At 43.7% G+C, this 22192-nt stretch overlaps 1 protein-coding gene across 1 annotated transcript in view; it reads right to left on the bottom strand.

Moving 5' to 3' along the window:
* Positions 1-22192, bottom strand: part of PRODH (proline dehydrogenase 1) — a 230870-nt gene that overhangs the window by 9696 nt on the left and 198982 nt on the right. Inside the window, exon 12 of the mRNA XM_068238726.1 lies at positions 7380-7478. Coding sequence (XP_068094827.1) covers positions 7380-7478 — 99 coding nt within the window. The remainder of the gene's footprint in view (positions 1-7379; positions 7479-22192) is intronic.

The raw sequence follows: 22192 nt of genomic DNA, 5'->3' as shown, positions 1-22192 counted from the left end.
CAGTGTACAAACTTGAGCAGAGGTGGAAAGTAAACAGACTAGGGTTACACGATTGCGAGATTACATAGTACCTAGATGAAGCAGGACAAAGGCACCACAACAGAGTCAAGCACTGAAGGTGTTCAGAACCACTGGGTGGAATCCAGCAGCATGGAATGATACACAACTTGATATTAAATTTGACCTGTTTTATAAGCCTAGGTGGCCACACACGATACAGTAAAATGATCCGATTTTACGGCAATTCGATAAAAACGATCGTATCTCCCGAAAGAATCGAAAGCTTTTTTTCCATTCGACTGAAAAATCCGATCGGATTTCCCGTTTTCTTCGATTTATATCGATCCGGAATGCCAGATATTTTTCTTCAATCTTTCTAAAGATTGTATGGTGTGTGTTAGATTGTCAATTTATTAATATACACACCCTAGAAATTTTGTCAGAGTTTCCAATCATTTTTTATCATAATTGGGGAAAAATTGAACATACGTGTGTGGTACATTGGTCATATTTTTGAAATGTTACAATCAGTCAGAAAAATTGATTGCAATTCTTAAATTGAACAGATATTTAAAAAATTGTATGGTGTGTGGCCACCTAGGCTGATGCAGGGATATCTGCATTCCTGGAGTTGGGAGGTTAAATAACTAGCAATAGAATAGGATGCGCAGGTGCAATGAAGGCCTATGATGTCAGGGATACAATGCTGCAAAGACCAACAAAGAAACAGGCCCTTTAACAGGACACGCTATGTAGGGTTAGAGGCAGAACCTCCATCCAGGGGTACATGTAGTGCTCTCAAGTAAAAGGTCCAAAGCACACCGCAGATGCATCCAGAAATAATAACTGGGCTTCACAGATCTGGTATCACCTTTTGGAACAAAACGGTCATTAATTGTAAATAGAGATGCTCGGCCAGAAGCTACAAATTAGCCCATGCAAAATTGATTGTAAATTGAATGCAGCAAGTAGAGGGGCCAGACAATACTTATATCCAGTTTGGATTGTCCCAAATCCAGCTACATACAATTGGCATGAAAGTTGAATGCAAGGCAGAGATATTTACATCTCATTGACTATCTCAAATCTTAAGTGGAGATGGTAATTGAGAGGCCAATAATTTCAAGTGGATGTAAACTTCATGTTAAAGTAAGTGGCTCTCCAGCCTTCCTGTTAAAATCTAGCAGACATCCCACCATAAAAGAAAGCTGTTCCTCAAAGATGCCCCAAAGACCCCAAATCACCCAACCTGCCGGCCCATGGCCCCGCCTCCCCAAACAAAAATGCCAATATGTTAATTGGAGTTTACTGCAGTAAACAGCTCGGTGCTTTTCTCCGGATGAGGGAGGGGAGGCGGGGCCACACAATAGAAGTCGGATGATTCGGGGTTTTAGGGATGGCTTTGCATGACAAGGCAGTGCATGCAAGCATAACTTTCTTTTACAGGGCCGCTGCTAGATTTTAACAGGAAGGCTGGAGATCTGCTTTAACCACCCTGGCGTTCTATTAAGATCGCCAGGGCGGCTGCGGGAGGGTTTTTTTTAAATAAAAAAAAAAACTATTTCATGCAGCCAACTGAGGCTGGTTTCACAGTGGGACGTTACAGGCGCACGTTAGAGCAGCCTGTAACGCAGCCCACCGCACAGTAATGAACAATCAATGGGGCTGTTCACAGTGCGGACGTTGCGTTACATTGTAACGCTGCGTCACAAGACAACGTACTGCATGCAGTACTTTGGACGCGGCTGAGCCGCGTTAGACTGCTTGCACATGCTCAGTAATGTTGGGGAGGAGCGGAGAGCGGCCAGGCACATGGCTAATTAATATGCACTGCACGTTATGACGTGCAGTGTTTACTTCCTGGAGCAGCCGCTCTGTGCGGCGATTGGCCGGCGGGACCACGTGATGCCGCATGCGCACAAGAGTGCGCAACACGGCATCACTGACGCCAGAGTGAGCTGCACAACGCGGCTCACTCTGACGTCCAGATCCAGCACCACCAGGCGTTGAGTTAGGGGGACGTTATGCGACCTTAACGCCCCCTCTAACGCAACGTCCTGGTGTGAAATTAGCCTGAAAGTTGGCTGCATGAAAGCCCACTAGAGGGCGCTCCGCAGGCGTTCTTCTGTTTGCCTCCGGCGGCCAAAAGTAACACGGAAGGCCGCAATGAGCGGCCTTCCGTGTTTTGCTTACTTCGTCGCCATGGCGACGAGCGGAGTGACGTCATGGACGTCAGCCGACGTCCTGACGTCAGCCGCCTCCGATCCAGCCCTTAGCGCTGGCCGGAACTATTTGTTCCGGCTGCGCAGGGCTCAGGCGGCTGGGGGGACCCTCTTTCGCTGCTGCTCGCGGCGGATCGCCGCCGCTCGGTGATCAGGCAGCACACGCGGCTGGCAAAGTGCCGGCTGCGTGTGCTGCTCTTTATTTCATCAAAATCGGCCCAGCAGGGCCTGAGCGGCACCCTCTGGCGGTAATGGACGAGCTGAGCTCGTCCATACCGCTAAGGTGGTTAAAGGGACTCTAAACAGAGTGATATGGATGTTTCCTTTTAAACAATACCAGTTGCCTGGCAGTCCTGCTGATCTCTTTGTTTGTAGTAGTGGCCAAATCACACACCTGAAACAAGTATACAGCTAATCCAGTCTGACTTCAGTCAGATCACCTGATCTGCATGCTTGTTGAGGGGCTGTGGCTAAAAGTATTAGGGCCCGTTTCCACTAGTGCGGTGCGAATCGCCGGGATTCCACCGCTGACGAAATCACATGCGGATGCGATTCTGCGTGCGTTTTTGCCGCGATTTCGCATAGGCAGAGTATATGCGAATTTAACCATGTCACTGCCTGGTTCAATTTACATTACTTTTCATGCGAATTCGCGGCAAAAAACGCATGTGCGTTTTCCCTATTAAATACATAGCCTGCGAATCGCCTGCATTCCTCACGCAGGCGAATTCTGCAGGCTCTACCGTGCAGAAAAATCCTGCACAGAAAAACGCAGGAAAAAACTGACAAGTGGAAACAGGGCCATTCACTTGTATTGGTTATGCGAATCCGCATGCAGACAACGCATGCGGATTCGCTCTAGTGGAAACGGGCCCTTAGAGACACAGGATCAGCAGGAGACTCAGGCAACTGGTATTATTTTAAAAGGAAAAATCCATATCCTCCTCAGTTTAGGTTCCCTTTAAATGCAACTTTAACCAGCTAGGAATAGGATCAGTCAATGCAGTAATGGATGATTTTGTTTAATTAAAATCTATTCGTTGAATACAATTAATCTAAAATATACATCAAAACAATATAATTAGAACCGGATTGATCATCTCTAGTCATGATGCAGAATTAAGGGCTGCCTGGTCCGAAACAGGTCACCTGACCGGTGATATTTCTGAATGTATTTGAGTTGTGCTGCAGACCTCCTTGCCTCTCTGTGGGGCGCATTCACTAAATATCAGTAAACTCTACGTGGGCAGACAGCAGACAGCAAAACATACACTGCTTGCATAACGCACGTTTTACAAGCAATATACGTGTTCTGTGTGTAGCATAACTCACATTATGCAGTTTACATAACAACCGGTAAAATGTACGTGTGCCATCTGCACACCTACATGTTACTGAAATTTAGCTACCAACCAAGTTGCAGCTGTTAAATAAATCAAAGAAAGTTACTAGTTACTCCAGGCAACAGCTCAAAGTCTGCTTCAATTTTCTTAGCAGCAGTCTTGCTAAGTCTACCCCACTGTGGGCATCATACTAGCTAACTGTACAGTCAGCATTCCTTGCAGAGGTCAAGTCCTCCCAGCATAAGTGCAACTTTGTCAATAGTATTCAGTAACATAATTGTTTTTAACAGACTAGCTGTATTGTATGCATCTTTAGAAAGATATACATAAACTAAATGGTCTCCTACAGGAAGATGATTTTCGTGTATGCTGTACACGGCATGATATATCAGCACCAGACAAGTAAAGCGAGCATAAGAGGTAAATTCAAGGTGTCAGCTGAAGGATAAAGAGGATCCCAGCTGGATATTATCAGCAGTCTAATCTTCAGTGTAAGCAGGGAGGTAAGTTCTGCACCACCATTCATAAATTACTGAGTGCCGACATGACATCCTCTGAATTGTAAAAAGGGCTGTCAGATCATCAGGAATGGATAACGAAAAGAAAACTTGAGAAAAAGTACAAAGCTGAAAACTCGCCAAAAGAGAGATAGGGGAACGCAGCAGCGATGCCTACCGACAAACGAGGTTCCCCAATCCATCTTCCTACCCACGGGAACATGCGACAGCACACGACAGGTGTGAACGGTAGGTCAAACGATTGCGGTACTTTCCGCGGGAGTCATTGGGGAACTTAAAGCAAATCTGAACTGAAAATTAAAAGTCAAAATAAACATACACATGTCAAACTTACCTCCCGTGTAGTCTACTCCTCAATCTCTTTGTTCTCTACCTAGTCTCCACTGTGATCAATGGAATTCTCTGTACAAGAATTCTCCACTTTGAAGAAGGCCATTACCCCATAACAGCTTCCGGGTCAGCACACAAGCTGTAATATCACCCGTTTAACCATAGGAAAACATGGATATTACCTTGCTCATCAGTTGTCCTTTTTTGTAAGAAGAAAATGGTGAGCTTTTGAGAGGAACTGACAGTGAGGTGAGGTAAGTATGTAATATTCATTTGCATGTACATCATGCATTTATTTTAAATACTTTTACTCAGTTCAGGTTCACTTTAAAGATATGTTGTGACAAGCACAAAACATCATTCATGTAAACGCCCGCATGTACCTACAGTACAGACCAAAAGTTTGGACACACCTTCTCATTCAAAGCGTTTCTTTATTTTCATGACTATGAACATTGTAGATTCACACTGAAGGCATCCAAACTATGAATTAACACATGTGGAAGTATAGTACATAACCAAAAAGTGTGAAACAACTGAAAATATGTCATATTCTAGGTTCTTCAAAGTAGCCACCTTTTGCTTTGATTACTGCTTTGCACACTCTTGGCATTCTTTTGATGAGCTTCAAGAGGTAGTCACCTGAAATGGTTTTCACTTCACAGGTGTGCCCTGTCAGGTTTAATAAGTGGGATTTCTTGCCTTATAAATGGGGTGGGGACCATCAGTTGCGTTGTGGAGAAGTCAGGTGGATACACAGCTGAAAGTCCTACTGAATAGACTGTTAGAATTTGTATTATGGCAAGAAAATAGCAGCTAAGTAAAGAAAAACAAGTGGCCATCATTGCTTTAAGAAATGAAGGTCAGTCAGTCCGAAAAATTGGGAAAACTTTGAAAGTGTCCCCAAGTGCAGTCTCAAAAACCATGAAACACTACAAAGAAACTGGCTCACATGTGGATCGCCCCAGGAAAGGAAGACCAAGAGTCACCTCTGCTGCGGAGGATAAGTTCATCCGAGTCACCAGCCTCAGAAATCGCAAGTTAACAGCAGCTCAGATTAGAGACCAGGTCAATGCCACACAGAGTTCTAGCAGCAGACATCTCTAGAACAACTGTTAAGAGGAGACTGTGTGAATCGGGCCTTCAAGATAGAATATCTGCTAGGAAACCACTGCTAAGGGCAGGCAACAAGCAGAAGAGACTTGATTGGGCTAAAGAACACAACGAATGGACATTAGACCAGCGGAAATCTGTGCTTTGGTCGGATGAGTCCAAATGTGAGATTGTTGGTTCCAACCACCGTGTCTTTGTGCGACGCAGAAAAGGTGAACGAATGGTCTCTACATGCCTGGTTCCCACCGTGAAGCATGGAGGAGGAGGTGTGATGGTGCTTTGCTAGTGACACTGTTGGGCATTTATTCAAAATTGAAGGCATACTGAACCAGCATGGCTACCACAGCATCTTGCAGCGGCATGCTATTCAATCCGGTTTGCGTTTAGTTGGACCATCATTTATTTTTCAACAGGACAATGAACCAAAACACACCTCTAGGCTGTGTAAGGGCTATTTGACCGAGAAGGAGAGTGATGGAGTGCTGCGCCAGATGACCTGGCCTCCACTGTCACCAGACCTGAACCCAATCGAGATGGTTTGGGATGAGCTGGACCGCAGAGTGAAGGCAAAAGGGTCAACAAGTGCTAAACATCTCTGGAAACTCCTTCAAGACTGTTGGAAGACCATTTCAGGTGACTACCTCTTGAAGCTCATCAAGAGAATGCCAAGAGTGTGCAAAGCAGTAATCAAAGCAAAAGGTGGCTACTTTGAAGAACCTAGAATATGACATTTTCAGCTGCTTCACACTTTTTGGTTATGTACTATACTTCCACATGTGTTAATTCATAGTTTGGATGCCTTCAGTGTGAATCTACAATGTTCATAGTCATGAAAAAAAGAAAACGCTTTGAATGTGAAGGTGTGTCCTAACTTTTGGTCTGTACTATATGCCGCGAGAAGGCATACACAATCGCTTTCCTCCAAAAAAAAAATAAAAAAATACATTGCTGGTCATTAGAAAAAAAAAAAAAATCACCATAAAAATCACGTTGTGGGCATAGACCTTAACAGTCACTTAGAGCAACAAATTGCACTGCTGTTTAAAAACAAAACAATCCCAAGCTGCTCCAGGCTCCCTTGCACTTGGCTTGATAACAGTGGCTGGATAGTGTAATGGTTAAGGGCACAGGAGACCAGAGTTCGAATCTCGGCTCTGCCTGTTCAGTAAGCCAGCACCTATTCAGTAAGGAATTCTTTGGGCGAGACTCCCTAACACTGCTGCTGCCTACTGAGTGCGCTCTAATGGCTGCCTCGCAAGCGCTTTGAGTCCGACAGGAGAAAAGCGGAGTACATTTGAAATCGGCGCCGGTAGACTTGGGCGCAGGATACAGCTGTTATATGGCTGGTCCTGCTTCTGCACAAGTCCGGGCCGTTTTAATTACTATTCCCCCTCCAGGCCGCCATGGATAGTGGGGGAATAAAATAATTCGTCTTCCAGCGATTGCTGGAGGCCGAATTATTGTGTTTTTTAAGCAACTTCAGCTCCGTCTTCTGACGGAGCCGATGTTACTCACAGAGCGCTGCAATAGGAGTGATTCCTATTGTAGTCTATGGAGGCGCCGGCTGCGCTCAAATCTAGCAGCGCTGAAAAGCACTGCTCCGGAAAAGCGCTATGCAAAAAAAGGAATTATTATAAATCAGAATGATTGTGTGTTCCAAGCTTCATGCTGCACTTTCATCAGCTGAATGCATATTACTTACCATACCATTTTTTTCTTCACATCAAATCACTAGGTCTTTATTAAGTTAATATAGTCACTTTGCTGCTCCAGCTCTAGGGCTCTTTTCAATAGACTGCTGCAATTAATGAATGATAGAAATTCTTTTGTACTATAGCAAGGAGAGCGATTACCTTTTCAGAGTAAATTTCACTGTGTCTTCATTGTGAGAGGCTACCATCACATTTGCTTTGCGACTGTGCCGAATCTCTTCCAAGACATAATCAAGGCATCTGACAGATGAAAAAATAAAATAATCAGATTGTACAATTGCAACAATGATTCACAGGGGAATGACACAATTACATAATGACACAATTACATTACCAAATCACTTGGGTACCCATTAGGGGTTACTATTACAGACTATGCAAAAAGAGGAAAACTCATTTTTAGTTGATACAATGTCTATAGTGCAACTGTTTTTTTTTTTTTTGTTAGAGAGATGACAGAAAATGATATCTTTTAGCTAACCATATTGTCAGGAGCTTTAAAACAGTCCTTGTGTCAATGAAATGATTTGGGTCAGTGGTTTAAAATGTAAATGGTTTTGTTACCAGCTAGAGTTATGCCTAATACACATGATGAGATTTTCTGGCAGATTTACTGCAAAGATCGACTATTTCCAGCTTGTCCGATCTGATTGGACATGCTGGAAATAGTTGATCTGGCAGCAGTAAGGCCTCTTGCACACTACAATGCGATTCCAATGTTTTATACGTCCGATTTTGGATTCCGATTAAAAATCTTAGCAGCATGCAGTACTTTTTTTTAAATTGGAATCCAAAATCGGATCATATTAAAAAAAAAAACAAATCTGAATCGCATGTAGTGTGCAAGAGGCCTAAATCTGCCAGAAGAATGATTTGATATGTATTCACTTATACAGAAAGTAGCCCAGCACATAGCAAACACAGTATTATCAAAGTTTAACCACTTCAGTACCAGAAGTATCTGGCCATAAAGGACCAGAGACATCTGGGTAAAAAAAATGAGGCTCACCGAGGTCACGCTGCATGGACCTGTCTCTCGCCGTTCGTGTCACTCTCCCATTGCTAAAGCCTACTCACTCTGCTATCAGCATGGGCTGATGCACACTAAGAGCGGTTCTGAGCGCTTAAAATCGCTAGCTGTTTGAAAAGAGCTTAACTAATGTAATTCAATGGGATGGATCCCAACAGAGCGAGGTGATTTTTCCCCAAACGCAGGTCCTGCAGCATTTATAAGGTGATTAGGAAAAGAGGAAAATCTCTCTAAAAAAAAACAAAAAACAAAAAAAAAAAAAAAAACAAAAGAAAAACGGAGCAATTTTTCTAGAGCTTTTTTTTTTTTTCCAAAAGCTGATCTATTCCAGGTCAAAGTGTAGAAGTATAAAACTGCTAAACGATAATGCTCCAAAAATCACTAGGCATAAATAGAAAATCGCTGGGCACATGCCTGGAATAGCTTTTAAAATTTTTTTAAAAAACACTATGCGTTTTTGATTACGCTAGCGATTTTTGTTGTGCACTAGCCCTATGACAGCAGAGCTCCATAAGCCAGTCCGGAGCTGATTTCATTGGCTTCTGACCCTGTGATCACTGTGAGCCAATGTGAAAATGTTTTTCAGCCTTGGCTAAAACCTTCGCAGAATGAATGAATTTGTGGTGAATCTCAAACTCTAATTCCAACTCTATGCAGGCTAATCTATACAATCTACAGAGAATCTTTGAATCGCAACTGGCTTTATCATTCGCATATACGCATAATTCTGTATAATAAATCCAAAAATGATCAGATTTGCTGATTTTGCTAGAGAAGTAAAAATGGGCTTCGTTTAGATGATCTCATAATGCTGCTTTTTTCAAGGTCATCAGTATTCCAGTCTGACACTTACCATATGTCAAATGGGCTACTACTCCGTGACAGAGTCACTGGTGGGCAGTCATTGGAATGAACATGTATTTGGTAGCACAGCATCGTCGGCAATGGGGAGATGCACTGCTGCATTGCTAGAAGCTGAATGACATCCGTGATCTGATAGTATATATTGTATAATGCTAAAAAAGCTTTAAAGAAAGAAACTCATCCTTAATCGCGGTAAGCAACATACATTAGCATTTACAAACTCAAGCCGTTTGCAGGAGAGCATACATTCAATGCTACAAACAGTTAAGTAAGAAATTACACTGAGCACAGCGGCTCTCAAGAACATTAAAATAAATCTAATAAAAAAAGGACCCCTCTAGGATATGCTGGGTCTGAAATCCATAGGGAGTTTCTAGAGATAGGATGCTAGATAAAAGATCTTTTGATGTTCCCCAATGCATTATTCTTTTCCCTGCTCTGCAGTCTCCCCCTACTGTGCTTCAGCCATGTTCACAATATAGTATCTCCTTTTTGCATTGCAGCCACAATCTTGTAAGATGCTCTTCCTCTCCTTCGGTGGCCTTGCAATATGGACTCACAGCTGTTTCACAGCTCCAAGGAAGTTTAACGTGCCCATAGCAGTGAGCAGTCATGTAGCTATTCTATATAAAAGTCCTTATTTCCTTATTGCTTCAGTATTGACCAGTCTGTCTGTGTTTTTGTTCCAAAATATTTAGCTTTAAAATGAGAACCGCCAATCAAACAGACCAAAAAGAATGACGCAAAGACTGGCTGAAGAATTGATTGCCTTATATGGTAGGTCCCCTGTGCCAGCAAATCAACTGACATGCTAATGCACAATCCCGATAAGGTGGTTTTGAAGGTGTCCTGCAGTATCTGGCACATAAGACATACAAAGACATAAGCTGCAGAACCTTTTAGAATTATATTTTTTGTCACTTCTTTCTTCTGTGACAAATATTGTTTGAATTTCCTTGCCAGACTATTTGCGCACCCTTTGCTCCCCGCAGCTTCATGCCAGACTCCCCTGGCAGCGTTGCTCACTGCTGGCTTAAGCCAAACCTGCCAGGACCACCACTCTCCTCCACTTCAAACTTCTAAAATTAACACTGGAGCCCTGGCAAAAGCATCTTCATAGCTCTCATCAGGGCTACCTATTGGTATACTAGGTGGACAATTAGGATGTCCCTCATTGGTCCACCTGGTGGACCAATGGAGAGCCCTTGGTGGGAGCTTTTAAGATTATTTCTCAGGGCTTATGTTCATTTTATAAGCGGAAGAAGCAGAGAAAAGCAGTGTTGGTGGTCTCATATGGTTTGGCTGGGGACATTTCTGGCCTTCGCAGGGGCTATTGGGCGTCGGCAACAGAAGCAACAGATCTCTGGAAAAGTAAGGAAGCAGTGCCATGGTGCTGCAGGGCCACTCCAGGGCACAAAACCTCATTACCACATAGAAACATCGCTCGACTAAGTAATGCTCTTAATGCTCAACCATTAGGTTCAGCCGGTAAGGCCTCGTTCACATTAGGCAATGTGCATGGCCGTTAGTCCGGATGCAAGTGCACCCGATCGCATGCCATCTGCGCTGCGCTGCTGATCCCATTTATTACAGTGAACGGGATCAGCAATGTGCTTTGGCCAAAATGCGTGCAGCCTGCATAGTCTGAACGTCAGAAGTGCTTTCTATGCACTTCTGATGTTCTAGTTGATCGCATACTGTACGGGGTGCGTAAATGCGCACGGCAGCGCATATAGTGTGAAAGAGGCCTTGTGCGATGGCCAGGTACAAGCTACTTATCACTCCAAACAGGACTTGGCCCTTTGAATGTTGTCCTTGGCTTTTTCTCTACCCTTTTCTCTATCCTTCTCCCGACTCTGGTGTCAATTTTCCTCTGATTGTATTTAGGGAGGTTGACTTCAGAACTATGGATCAAAAACTCAGAGTTAGAAAAAAAAAACAACAACATCCATAACACCCTTGTTTAGAACTTTTTAGTGGTACTAACAAAAGTGTACAAGCATGGGTCTCAATTTACAAATCTTTACTAAACCTAACAAGTATGACACCTGTATAGCTTTTATCACTAAAATCTCATCAGCTGTCAGCACAGCTCTGTTCCTTTCTATAAGGATATTAAAAGTGGTATGGGTGCTCCTCGACCCTATATAGATAGTTCAGAAACTGATTGGATCGCTATACAGAATGGAGGTATCTTCTCCCGTAAAAAGTATATTCAGTTGTCCGTACAGCGCTCACACCCCACAGTCACAGAGAAAAGTTCAAATATTAACAGTCATAGAAAAAAGTTCAATTGGTAACAGTTCCACTGTGTGCAGCGATAACTCCACTAATTTACTGTAATATGCACTCTCACCAGCGTTTAGTGGCTGATTAATCACAGATCAGCAATGTTCACTTTTTCAAATAGATTTCCTTCTCTGCATCTTTCCTTGACCTATGTTGACACTCAGGGAAAACACAATCAGCCAGACATAGCGTAATTGAGTTTCACAGTAAGATCGCCAATACCCGTCACCCGATATGTGCACAGTGCTTCATTATAGCTAGATTACAAGCCCACCAGATGGGATGGCTGATTCTACCATAAACCAGCATACACGCTTAGATACAATCTTATCACTGTGCCAAACTACCGTCTTGCCTCCACTTTTTCCTCAGGGAAGAAAATTGTGATACAGCATAGCGTAAAACCCGTATAGATCTTAAAAACCTTCTTTCCTATATCTGTGCAAAAGTGTGTGCACCCCTGCACCTGCCACTATGCACATCATGCAGACACCCTGCAACAACCAACTGTGCCTCCACACTGCCCGGTGTTTTATATTCCTTCACTGACCTCTTCACCACATGCTATAAAATGGAAAGAATGCAGGCTCACCAAATTGTTATGCTGACCTTTCAGGGACCAGCAATCAGCGCTTTGATGTAATTAGTATAGCTCCAAATAGCAGCCTGATAGGTACCTACAGGAACTAACAAACAGCTCCCATAGCGTAACTCCGTATTTATTCCAAGTAAAAAAGCATAAAATTACACTCTGTGTTAAAAACAATATGCACATGTAAATCTCAAAGCAGGACGTCCTCACTGCTCCATCAGTGTCTCCTCGTCTGCCGCCTTAGGCCACAGTAAATTAGTGGCGTTATCGCTGCACACAATGGAACTGTTACCAATTGAACTTTTTCCTATGACTGTTAATATTTGAACTTTTCTCTGTGACTGTTGGGTGTGAGCGCTGTACGGACAACTGAATATACTGTTCCTTTCTATGTTGAACAAAGTTTCTAGATTCCACAGTGCAGGTTGTTGGTGGACATAAAATGTAAGCAGCTGAAGTCCTATAGCACAGAACAGAAACACTTGAGAGATGCCAGTTTGCAGCTTTTCCCTTCCTAGCCAAAGGACGTACAGCGAGCTCTGCTGAAACTAATCCAGAACACGTTATTACTAAACCGTAATAAGCCATTCTCTTCTGTCTGTAAAGCATATGTCCTAAGCTTAGAAACAGAGTGTAAAGCACGCCCTTGTTCATGATAAGAGCGCTACAAGAGCTTGCTGAGTATATAATAATTAGTACAAATGGCAAATACAGCCGATTAAAGCTTTCTAACAGGCCTATTACTGTTTTATGGTCGGATGGTGCTAAACTGTACCTATAATTTAAATGAAAGAGCTGTAATCCATATTGTATATTAGGATAAAGCCAATGCCATACAATTACAAGGCAGAATCATTTCAGTCAATTCTACTTCCTAGTTCACAGTATAAACTAGAGGAGTTATACTACAGTATAAAGGGATTTGAAAGACTCATTCTATTGCTATACATTTATTTTGTAGTTCATGGAGTATGTGTATATGTTACGGCCAGAACCCGAAGTTTGGCCAGAACTAGAAGTGGCCGGCCACTTCGGGTTCTGGCCGGCCAATGCGCGAACTGGCCGCTGCGCTGCGGCCAATGTGAGGAATGAAACAATTCCTGTCAGGTTTAATGGGATGTTGTGGCCGCAGCGCAGCGGGTAAATGTATCCCACATCTTTACTTTATTCAATGGCATTAAGCCGCCCGGCTTTTTCCCTCCGCCTCTCTCTCCTCCCCCCCCGCCTCTCTCTCCCCTTCTCTTATGGGCAGCCGGGCGGGGGACACGCGTGTCCAGGAGAGTCGTTCGTCGCGGCAGGAGAGCAGAGCGGGGAGGCTGCAGACATCGCTTCTGCCAGCACCCGCTCTGCAAGAACGGCAGGATTCCCTCCTGCCGCGACGAACGACTCCGGAGGGACACGCGTGTCCCTGGCCCGGCTGTGCCCCATAAAGAGAAGGAGAGAGAGAGGCGGGGGGGGGGGAGGAGAGAGAGGCGGGGGGAGGAGAGAGAGGCGGAGGGAAAAAGCCGGGCGGCTTAATGCCATTGAATAAAGTAAAGATGTGGGATACATTTACCCGCTGCGCTGCGGCCACAACATCCCATTAAACCTGACAGGAATTGTTTCATTCCTCACATTGGCCGCAGCGCAGCGGCCAGTTCGCGCATTGGCCGGCCAGAACCCGAAGTGGCCGGCCACTTCTAGTTCTGGCCAAACTTCGGGTTCTGGCCGTAACATATATACAGAAAAGGTGGTAGGCTACTAAAACTAGATCCTGTTACAAGGCTTCTTAAAAAGCCTAAGCCAGTGTACAATTCAGTTGTACCAAAAATTGTGACATTATAATTCTAACAGGTACATTTTGTCAGTACCTGTTAGATTTATGCACCTGAAATAATTCATGGCCATTTCCTATGACACTCCTAAACACATATTGAGCCTTTTACAACTCTGCATTATAAGGTATCCACCAAATGGTGCTGCCATAGAACTGTAGGGGAGGAGACCGATTTGTATCAGTTGTAACGTTGGAGGGAAAGGGTGAGTGGAGGGGGGAGAGTAGAGACTTCCAATGAAAGTATTAAACATATACTACAGCCATCCATCCTAAATGCTTCTTGGAACAGACTCCATTTCAATGAGGATAACTGTCAGCCACAGCGTCTCTCAAAAATTGTAAATGGTTACTTGGCAACATTTTGTATCCAAGGTAACCGTACAAGAGATGTCCCCTTAAAGCTCAAGACCTGCACCCCTGCACAACAATAACATGAAAATGCTTGGAATCTTTCTACAGTACATGCTTTCTAAGTCCCAAAAGGTTTACATGGTGGAGCAATCAAAATTAAGCCCTGGTATGTCAGGGTGTTATGCCAACTGTTAAACATGGTGGAGTCCTGTAATTATGAGGTCTCTCAAATGAAATTAATTAGGCCTGATATTTTCTTCTATATGCTCGTAAAAAAAACAACAAAGTCCACAAAGGCTGACACCACTGTGTAAAATATAGCTCTTTATTCAAAAAAATATTAAATAGTCATCCAGTAAAAATGGCCACAGCGACAGCCCACTGTTTCAAGCCCATTCTCAAGCCGTTATGCCATATACACAAAATGCTCAAACATCCTGCCTTATATACTACAATCAATCAATTCAAACTGATTGGCAGCCAATCAAAGGACCCAGCACGCGAGGAGGACCTGATGGGGAACTGAACTCATGAGGAAAGACCAATGGAAAAGCAGTCGCAGACAAGATGCAACAGAGGGGGCCGCCCAGCTACACTCCATGGCGAAAAAAACACGTCCAACTTATCACCTCCAATCAAATAGCGAAGGGGAAAAGATATAGCGTACAATGTGCGCATGCGTAAAAGCGTATGCAATAACTGCAAAAATGCATGTGCATTATAAGTACGCGACATAACATGTAAAAATTGTGCGCATGCGTAAAAAGTACGTGTACATCATAAGTAAGCGACATTCATAAACACTATTGCACACATAAAAAAATATGAGGTCGCTAATAAATGCATAGGTCGCAAAACAGACAGAACGTCACAAAAAAGTGCAAAAAAAGCGATGTAACAAGATAAATTCTGACCCCATTACAATTATATTCACATTCCTGCCAATAAAATTATATATATATATATATATATATATATATATATATATATATATATATATATATATATATATATATATATATATATATATATATATATAGTGTCCACCAGAGCCATCACACATGCCACCCAAGAATGTACTGCCAATCAAGAGCATAAACAATGGCTGAATCCAAGGCAGAACATGGCAAGTCACAGTACCCCAATAATTAAACACAAAAATGCTAATTACCGTATATACCCTATTGAGTTCCCCTCGACCCATCACATCCAATTTCAACTAGGCTTTCTGCAAAGTAACTAGTCTTGCCTATTCAATCTGCCACCCCAGTCATTAGGCACACTATCAATAACATGTACCTTCAATTGTGCCAAATTATGATTACGTTCCGCAAAGTGGCTCGAAACCGCCTGAGTGAGATCTCTACCCTGTATAGCCGTTTTATGGGAACTGAATCGGTCCTTCAGTTTTTGAGTGGTCATTCTCACATACCCAAGGCCACAGGGACATTTGATCAAATATACTACATAAGGGGAGTCACAAGTGAAGTGGCCCCTTATCTTATACTGTGTGCCCTTGGTAGGGTGGGAAAAAGTATCCCCTCTGGCTAGGTCGCTGCAGAGGTGACAACACAGGCAAGGGTATGTACCTGTCCTAGTAGACCTGATATTTTTTTCTATATGCTCGTATAAAAACCAAGGAGTTTTATAGGTAAGCAGTATCTTTAAAGTGCTATTATCCAAAAAGCCTCTTGTCCACTGTACCTGCTTTTCACACAGTAAACACAAAGGCACCAGGTGCTATGTCATCTGAAGAGCTAAGCCTTTGTACATTTACTTACTCAAAGTCCATCTCACCCACCATTTCAACCACTGGGCCTACACTGAGAAGAGAGGAGATGTCTTAATTTCTACTCGACAACATTCCCTCACAATGGGAGTGTTAAAAAAAACAAAGTATTTTCAGATGGCCCCCTGTGGCTTTCAATTAAGGTGGGGGCAGTGGAAATATTGGCGGCCTTAGCGGTAATATTCAGAATGCAAAGGAGTCATTTTTTGGATCTATACAGAGTAGTGCACTTAAAATCATTTTGGAATATCAACAACCACAGCTTGTACAGTCATATTTTGTCAAGATCCTCTCTTATACCAAAGTGAAAATGCTTTGAATCTCCTGGCCTTAGAAACACCAGGCTAAAGACAGACATTCCATGCCATCCCCAATCACCAGATTTATACATCAGTAAATCCTCATGGGATGTTTCAGAGCTCAAAGTATGAAATATATTTCATCCCGTTTAGACATCATTGTACTGGAGGCTTTCCTTGTAGAATAGAGCAATATCCCACTACACACAGTTCAGGACTTTTATGACAGCATTCCAAGACTAAAGCTGTTCAGAGGGCAAAGAGTGTGTCCATACTGTCACCCTTCTCAGTGTTCTCATTTTGAATCATGGCAAGAATATATTGCACATTCAATGTCTCTTCCAAGAAATGATTTCCAATAAATCAGTTCTTCATTTTGTAACTGGGAAATGATACACAAGACATGCATTTCACTGCAAGAGCCCAGCCAAATCCCTCTGCACTGTAAAGTCTGCTAAGGGGATATAACAGGTGCATTCTTATCTAACTTGTATAAAATGGACCAATTGCCATTCTAGAGTAAATACATAAGGAATAGCACACGGTTATTAACTAAAATTAACTAGCTGGGTATAGAGTGGTTTTCTTTTTCTTCTAACTGAAGTTGGTAAAACAAACTGCCTACAAGAATTCTCTTGATCCTCTTCTTTCCTCTGGAACACCCTCCCTCAACATATCCGCCATTCACCCACACTTATCCTTTTTTAGGCGCAACCTGAAAACTCACCTCTACAGGCAGACATACTTTCCTCCCTAGGGTACTTTAGCAACTGACCACCATTTTTTAATATACTGTATATATTTTGTTTCAAGATTTTTTTCCGAAAATTTTCTCCCAAACAGGTATAAGCAGAAAAACAAAACAAAAATAAAAATAAAAAATTGTCAGTGTACAAGATGTCACAGAAATGCAATCTTCTCATTACAGCAAAGAGTGTTCACAACATTTTGCTTATACAACCAATGATTTTAACTCCATCCCCTCCCTAAACCCTTTCCCCCCTCCCCAGTGCCATTGTTTCCTTCCTGTGTGCTTCTATTTAAGAGTATATTTTTAGGTAACGAGCATTCAACATACTGTAAATTTCAGGTGGTTTAGGGTGATTGTTAGGAGTGCGATGGGGTTCCATTTAAATTTTGAGTTTCCCTAGGGTTCCTTGTAAGTCTTTCATAGCATACCGCAATGTGTATTTGTATGCTTCCATCAGATTGGCAATTTCTTTTTGGGTAAAGGTTGCAGTTATAAAGCGTTCCCAGAGAGAACGCTTTTAGAAGAGCATTCCTTATGTAATTTTGTTCCCAGTTTGACGTAGTTTAAAATATGTAGTAATTCCTCCCATGTTGTAGGTATGGTGGGGTAGAGCCATTTATTGTAAATTACTTTCCTGGAGGCAATAAGTATGAGATGAACCAATTCAGTGAGAGAAGTAGTGGGTTGGGTGTTTTCTCCCGTATCAGGAGGGTTTTTCCATTTGGCACGGTTATTGGCCTGAGGAAGCGGGCTTAGACCAGAGAAACGCGTTACCTGTGCTTAATAATAAAAATCTTTTGTTACCAAGATTTTGTTATTTGAGGTAAGCTACCTCCCTTTCTTTCATTTTTACTTGTTTTTAAAGAATTTAATACACACCAGGGCGCATATTTCACCCATATTGTGTTTATATACACCCCCCCCCCCCCCCCCCCGACATATCCTATTGGAGGGGTTCAGACAGACTGCATGTGGTTCACACCACAGGGGACAACTGTTGATTTTCCTAAGAGAGCAACCACCACCAGGTCCGGCTGGACCACCCCGAGTGGAGTCGGGTTTATGGTCTCCACCTGCTTCTTGCAGTCGGTTGCCCCTCTGCAACCCGCCTTAGTGAATGGTTTTCATTATACCACTTATAGGGCCTGATTCACAAAGCGGTGCTAACAGTTAGCACGCTGGTGAAAAGCCCTTTATCACGCCTAAACTCAGTTTAGGCATGATAAGTTTAGGCCTGATAAGTTTAGGCGTGATAAGTTTAGGTGTGATAAGTTTAGGTGTGATAAGTTTAGGTGTGATAAGTTTAGGCGTGATAAGTTTAAGCACCATGGGCCTGATTCACAAAGCGGTGCTAACAGTTAGCACGCTGGCGAAAAGCCCTTTATCATGCCTAAACTCAGTTTAGGTGTGATAAGTTTAGGTGTGATAAGTTTAGGCATGATAAGTTTAGGTGTGATAAGTTTAGGCATGATAAGTTTAAGCACCAACTGGGTTAGCACCGCAGTGCACAGCTGATCAAAAGTTTTGCGGTAGCAAAGTCTGGTGCACTTCACATAGAGTTTAATGGCGCTGCTTTGCGAGCGGGACTTTGAGTGCGATCTAAACTTATCTAAACTTATCATGCCTAAACTTATCATGCCTAAACTTTTCACACCTAAACTTATCACACCTAAACTGGCTTTTCACCAGCATGGTGCAATGGTTATCACGCCTAAAGTCTTTTAGGCGTGCTAACTGGGTTAGCACCGCTTTGTGAATCAGGCCCCAACTGCGTTAGCACCGCAGTGCACTGCTGATCAAAAGTTTTGCGCTAGCAAAGTCTGGTGCACTTCGCATAGAGTTTAATGGCACTGCTTTGCGTGCGGGACTTTGCACGCTATCTACACTTATCTAAACTTAGCATGCCTAAACTTATCACACCTAAACTTATCACACCTAAACTGGCTTTTCACCAGCGTGGTGCAATGGTTATCACGCCTAAAGTCTCTAACTGGGTTAGCATCGCTTTGTGAATCGAGCCCATAGACTTTATACTAAAACGTATTACGCTATTGGGCTCCCTTTTTGTGTTTCCTGTGTCTTTTCTCTTTTCCCAGGGTCTGACTTGGACACTAAGGGCCCACCAAGGAAGTTTCAGCCCCCCTTTCCTCCCCCCGACCCCCCCATTTTGGGCTCACATACACATGTACTCTACAAATCTTGCATGATTTTATGGTAGGGAATAGATTGTGAGCACTTCTGAGGACAGTCTCCAATGGGCCGCAGCAAAAATAAATGAGTGGAACATGGGCGTGGTCATGATGAGTCATGGGCAGACTTTAAAAAAAAAACACAAAATAAGTAGCGGTGTTATTCACAGAGATTAGGTCCGACCAGATACATTTTAGATAAAATAATCAAGTAGTTACATGCCTCATGATAATTCATCAAGTAGTCAAATGGCAGCAGATTTTCCGACAAAATGCAATCAGATTGGCGGCAGATATCCCCACAAAATGCAAATAGATTGGCGGCAGATAACTGCACAAAATGCAAATAGATTGGCGCAGATAACCCCACAAAATGCAATCAGTTTGGCGGCAGATATCCCCACAAAATGCAATCAGATTGGCGGCAGATATTCCCACAAAATGCAATCAGATTGGCGGCAGATATCCCCATAAAGGCAGGTCCCCAGTTAGTGGGGGCCCCCATGCTGGAAGGGGGGGCAGTGGGCACAGAGCGGCGGGGAGGGGGGGGAAGCCTCCCCCCCCTCCCTCACCTAGAGCCCCCCCCCTTCGCGCTCCCCCCAGTTAGGTAGGCAGAGAGCCAGGTCTAAGCTCCCCCCAGCTTGGAAGGGGGGAAATTGGGCACTGAGCGGCGGGAAGGGGGAAGCCTCCTCCCCCTTCACCTAGGGCCCCCCTTCCGCGCTCCCTCCCCCCTCCAAAATTGTAGCCAGCAGCGGCAGCGAGCGGGAATCACTTACCGGGATCAGATAGCTCTATGTGCCGCTGCTGGTCTGGTCTCCTGCATTGCACTGTCCAATCACGCTCTCACAGGAAGTACTGCGAGAGCGTGATTGGACAGTGCAGTGCAGAAGACCTGACCAGCGGCACGCAGAGCTATCGATCTGACTCGGTAAGCTATTCCCCGCTGCTGCTGCTGACTGGCTGGCTGCAATTCTGGAGGGGGGGGGGAAATGCAGAGGGGGGAGGCTTCCCCCTCCCCGCCGCTCTGTGCCCAATTTACTCCCTTCCTGCATTGTGCCCCCCTCCTCAGCACTGGGGCCGCCCAGGAGGCTGGCGGGCAGGGCCTACCGATGGCCCTGTGTGCAATTATGTACATATTCCATAGTAACAGACTATGCTATTAAATAATGTGCAGAGTGTGAGTCGCAGTATGTCCACATTGCAACACACACTGAGTGAACTTTGACTAACTGCATGCTTGCTTCAGGGGTGTAATTCATACACTACTCAAGCCAAAAAATCCACCACGCTGGCAGGCAACTGGCATTGTTTAAATGGTAATACAGTATTTACTCAACTATAAGTCAAGAAATGTAGGACTGATGCAAAGTATAAAAGTGTAGGGGTCGCCTTATACTCAGGTCAGTCATAAATGTCCCCACTTATAGCTTAGAGGGGGGGGGGGGAATCTCCTCTCCCCCTCCCCGTTTGCAGTACTGAAGCAGCCAGTGTGGTGTGAAGTCTCCCTCCCCTTCCTCTCCTCTGTGTAATCTACTGCATGGTGAGTACCGCAGCAGAAGCCATCGCTCACAGATCCATCGCTGAGCGCAGAATGCTCTCTTCTCATGCTCTGTGTGTACAAGCACAGCTCCAGCTCCCGATGTCACATGACAGCTATGGTAACTCACAAAGAAACAGAGCCCTGCCAAAACTCCCTCCCCCTTTTCCCCTCAGCCTATTGCAGTATATTATACTGCTTTGATATCTGCTTGCCCTTAAAGCACACCTAAACCAAGAACTTCCTCTCTGCTCTAAAAGATGAGCAACAAAAAAAAACATTTATTTGTTACAGTTTACACAACTACAATACATCTATAGTGTCTACTTCCTGGTTTGCTGGGAGCACAGAAAGAGTTAACCTCCTATGTTTACATATTAGCGCAGTCTGCACACACCTCGGCCAGATCAAAATGAGCTGAGCGCTCACATCACACTTGTGATGATTTGCAGATAAGGGGTAATTAGACAGGCTGTTCTTTCTAAACACACAGGGTGTATTTCTCTGTGTTTTACTTGTCTTTTGTGCAAGAGTTTAGGTCCACTTTAAATGGCTAAGCACAATCTATTTAATTGTTCTGTGTTATGTCTCCTGTGGGTAATGCAGCAAATTCCCATTTAAAAGAAATGTATAGGAATATTTGCATTTACTGCTTTAGTATTTTTTTTTACTCTGGATATGTCCAGCTCTATTTATATTAAACAGTCACATCACAATCCGGAGATTCTGGGCATTACTAGGATCATGTATTATGGTGCATATGTATTTTTTGTACATAAGATTTACCATCTTGTAGAGCAGGGGTAGAGAACCTATGGGTCAGGAGGCAGATGTGGCTCTTTTGATAGCTACATCTGGCTCACAGTTAGGGGTTGATTCACTAAGCTACACTGCTGAAGCAGCGCAGCTTAGTGTGGCAGCGCAAGCAAACATTTTCAAAGTAGGCATGCTACTGCTGTAGCTGCACTACTCTCTCCCCAAAACAGGTGCTCCAATTGTCCCACCCTGGATCCTGTCAGGTCCAGTGACTTTGTAGGACAAGATCCCCGCATTTTGATTGGCGCAATAAGCTGCCTGTCACTTGACAAGCAGCCTATTGGTCCAAAGTGCTGGGATCTCGTCCTACAAAGTGAATCAACCCCTAAGTCAGTTAGCCAACTGTACAAGCTGTTAATCTGTATTTCTCCTGTCTCTCCTAGCTCTTGGGGAAATTGCTGATGTTGATGTACATTAACCCAAGAGAAGCTGAAGATGTGTATCAACTGTATAAACATCACCATGGCAACAGGGATGTGTGCCCTCTGCTGCACTTGCGCACTGTCCCAGTTTAAAACATATTGTATGGCTCTCACACAATTACATTTTAAAATATGTGGCGTTTATGGCTCTCTCAGCCACAAAGGTTCCTGATCCCTGTTGTAAAGTAAACCACCAAAGGACCATGAAG

Source organism: Hyperolius riggenbachi, chromosome 1 (assembly GCF_040937935.1).
Source record: "Hyperolius riggenbachi isolate aHypRig1 chromosome 1, aHypRig1.pri, whole genome shotgun sequence".
In the NCBI taxonomy this organism is placed as follows: Eukaryota; Metazoa; Chordata; class Amphibia; order Anura; family Hyperoliidae; genus Hyperolius; species Hyperolius riggenbachi.
Note: the sequence above shows the minus strand (reverse complement) of the source record. Positions and strands in the feature narration are given on the sequence as shown.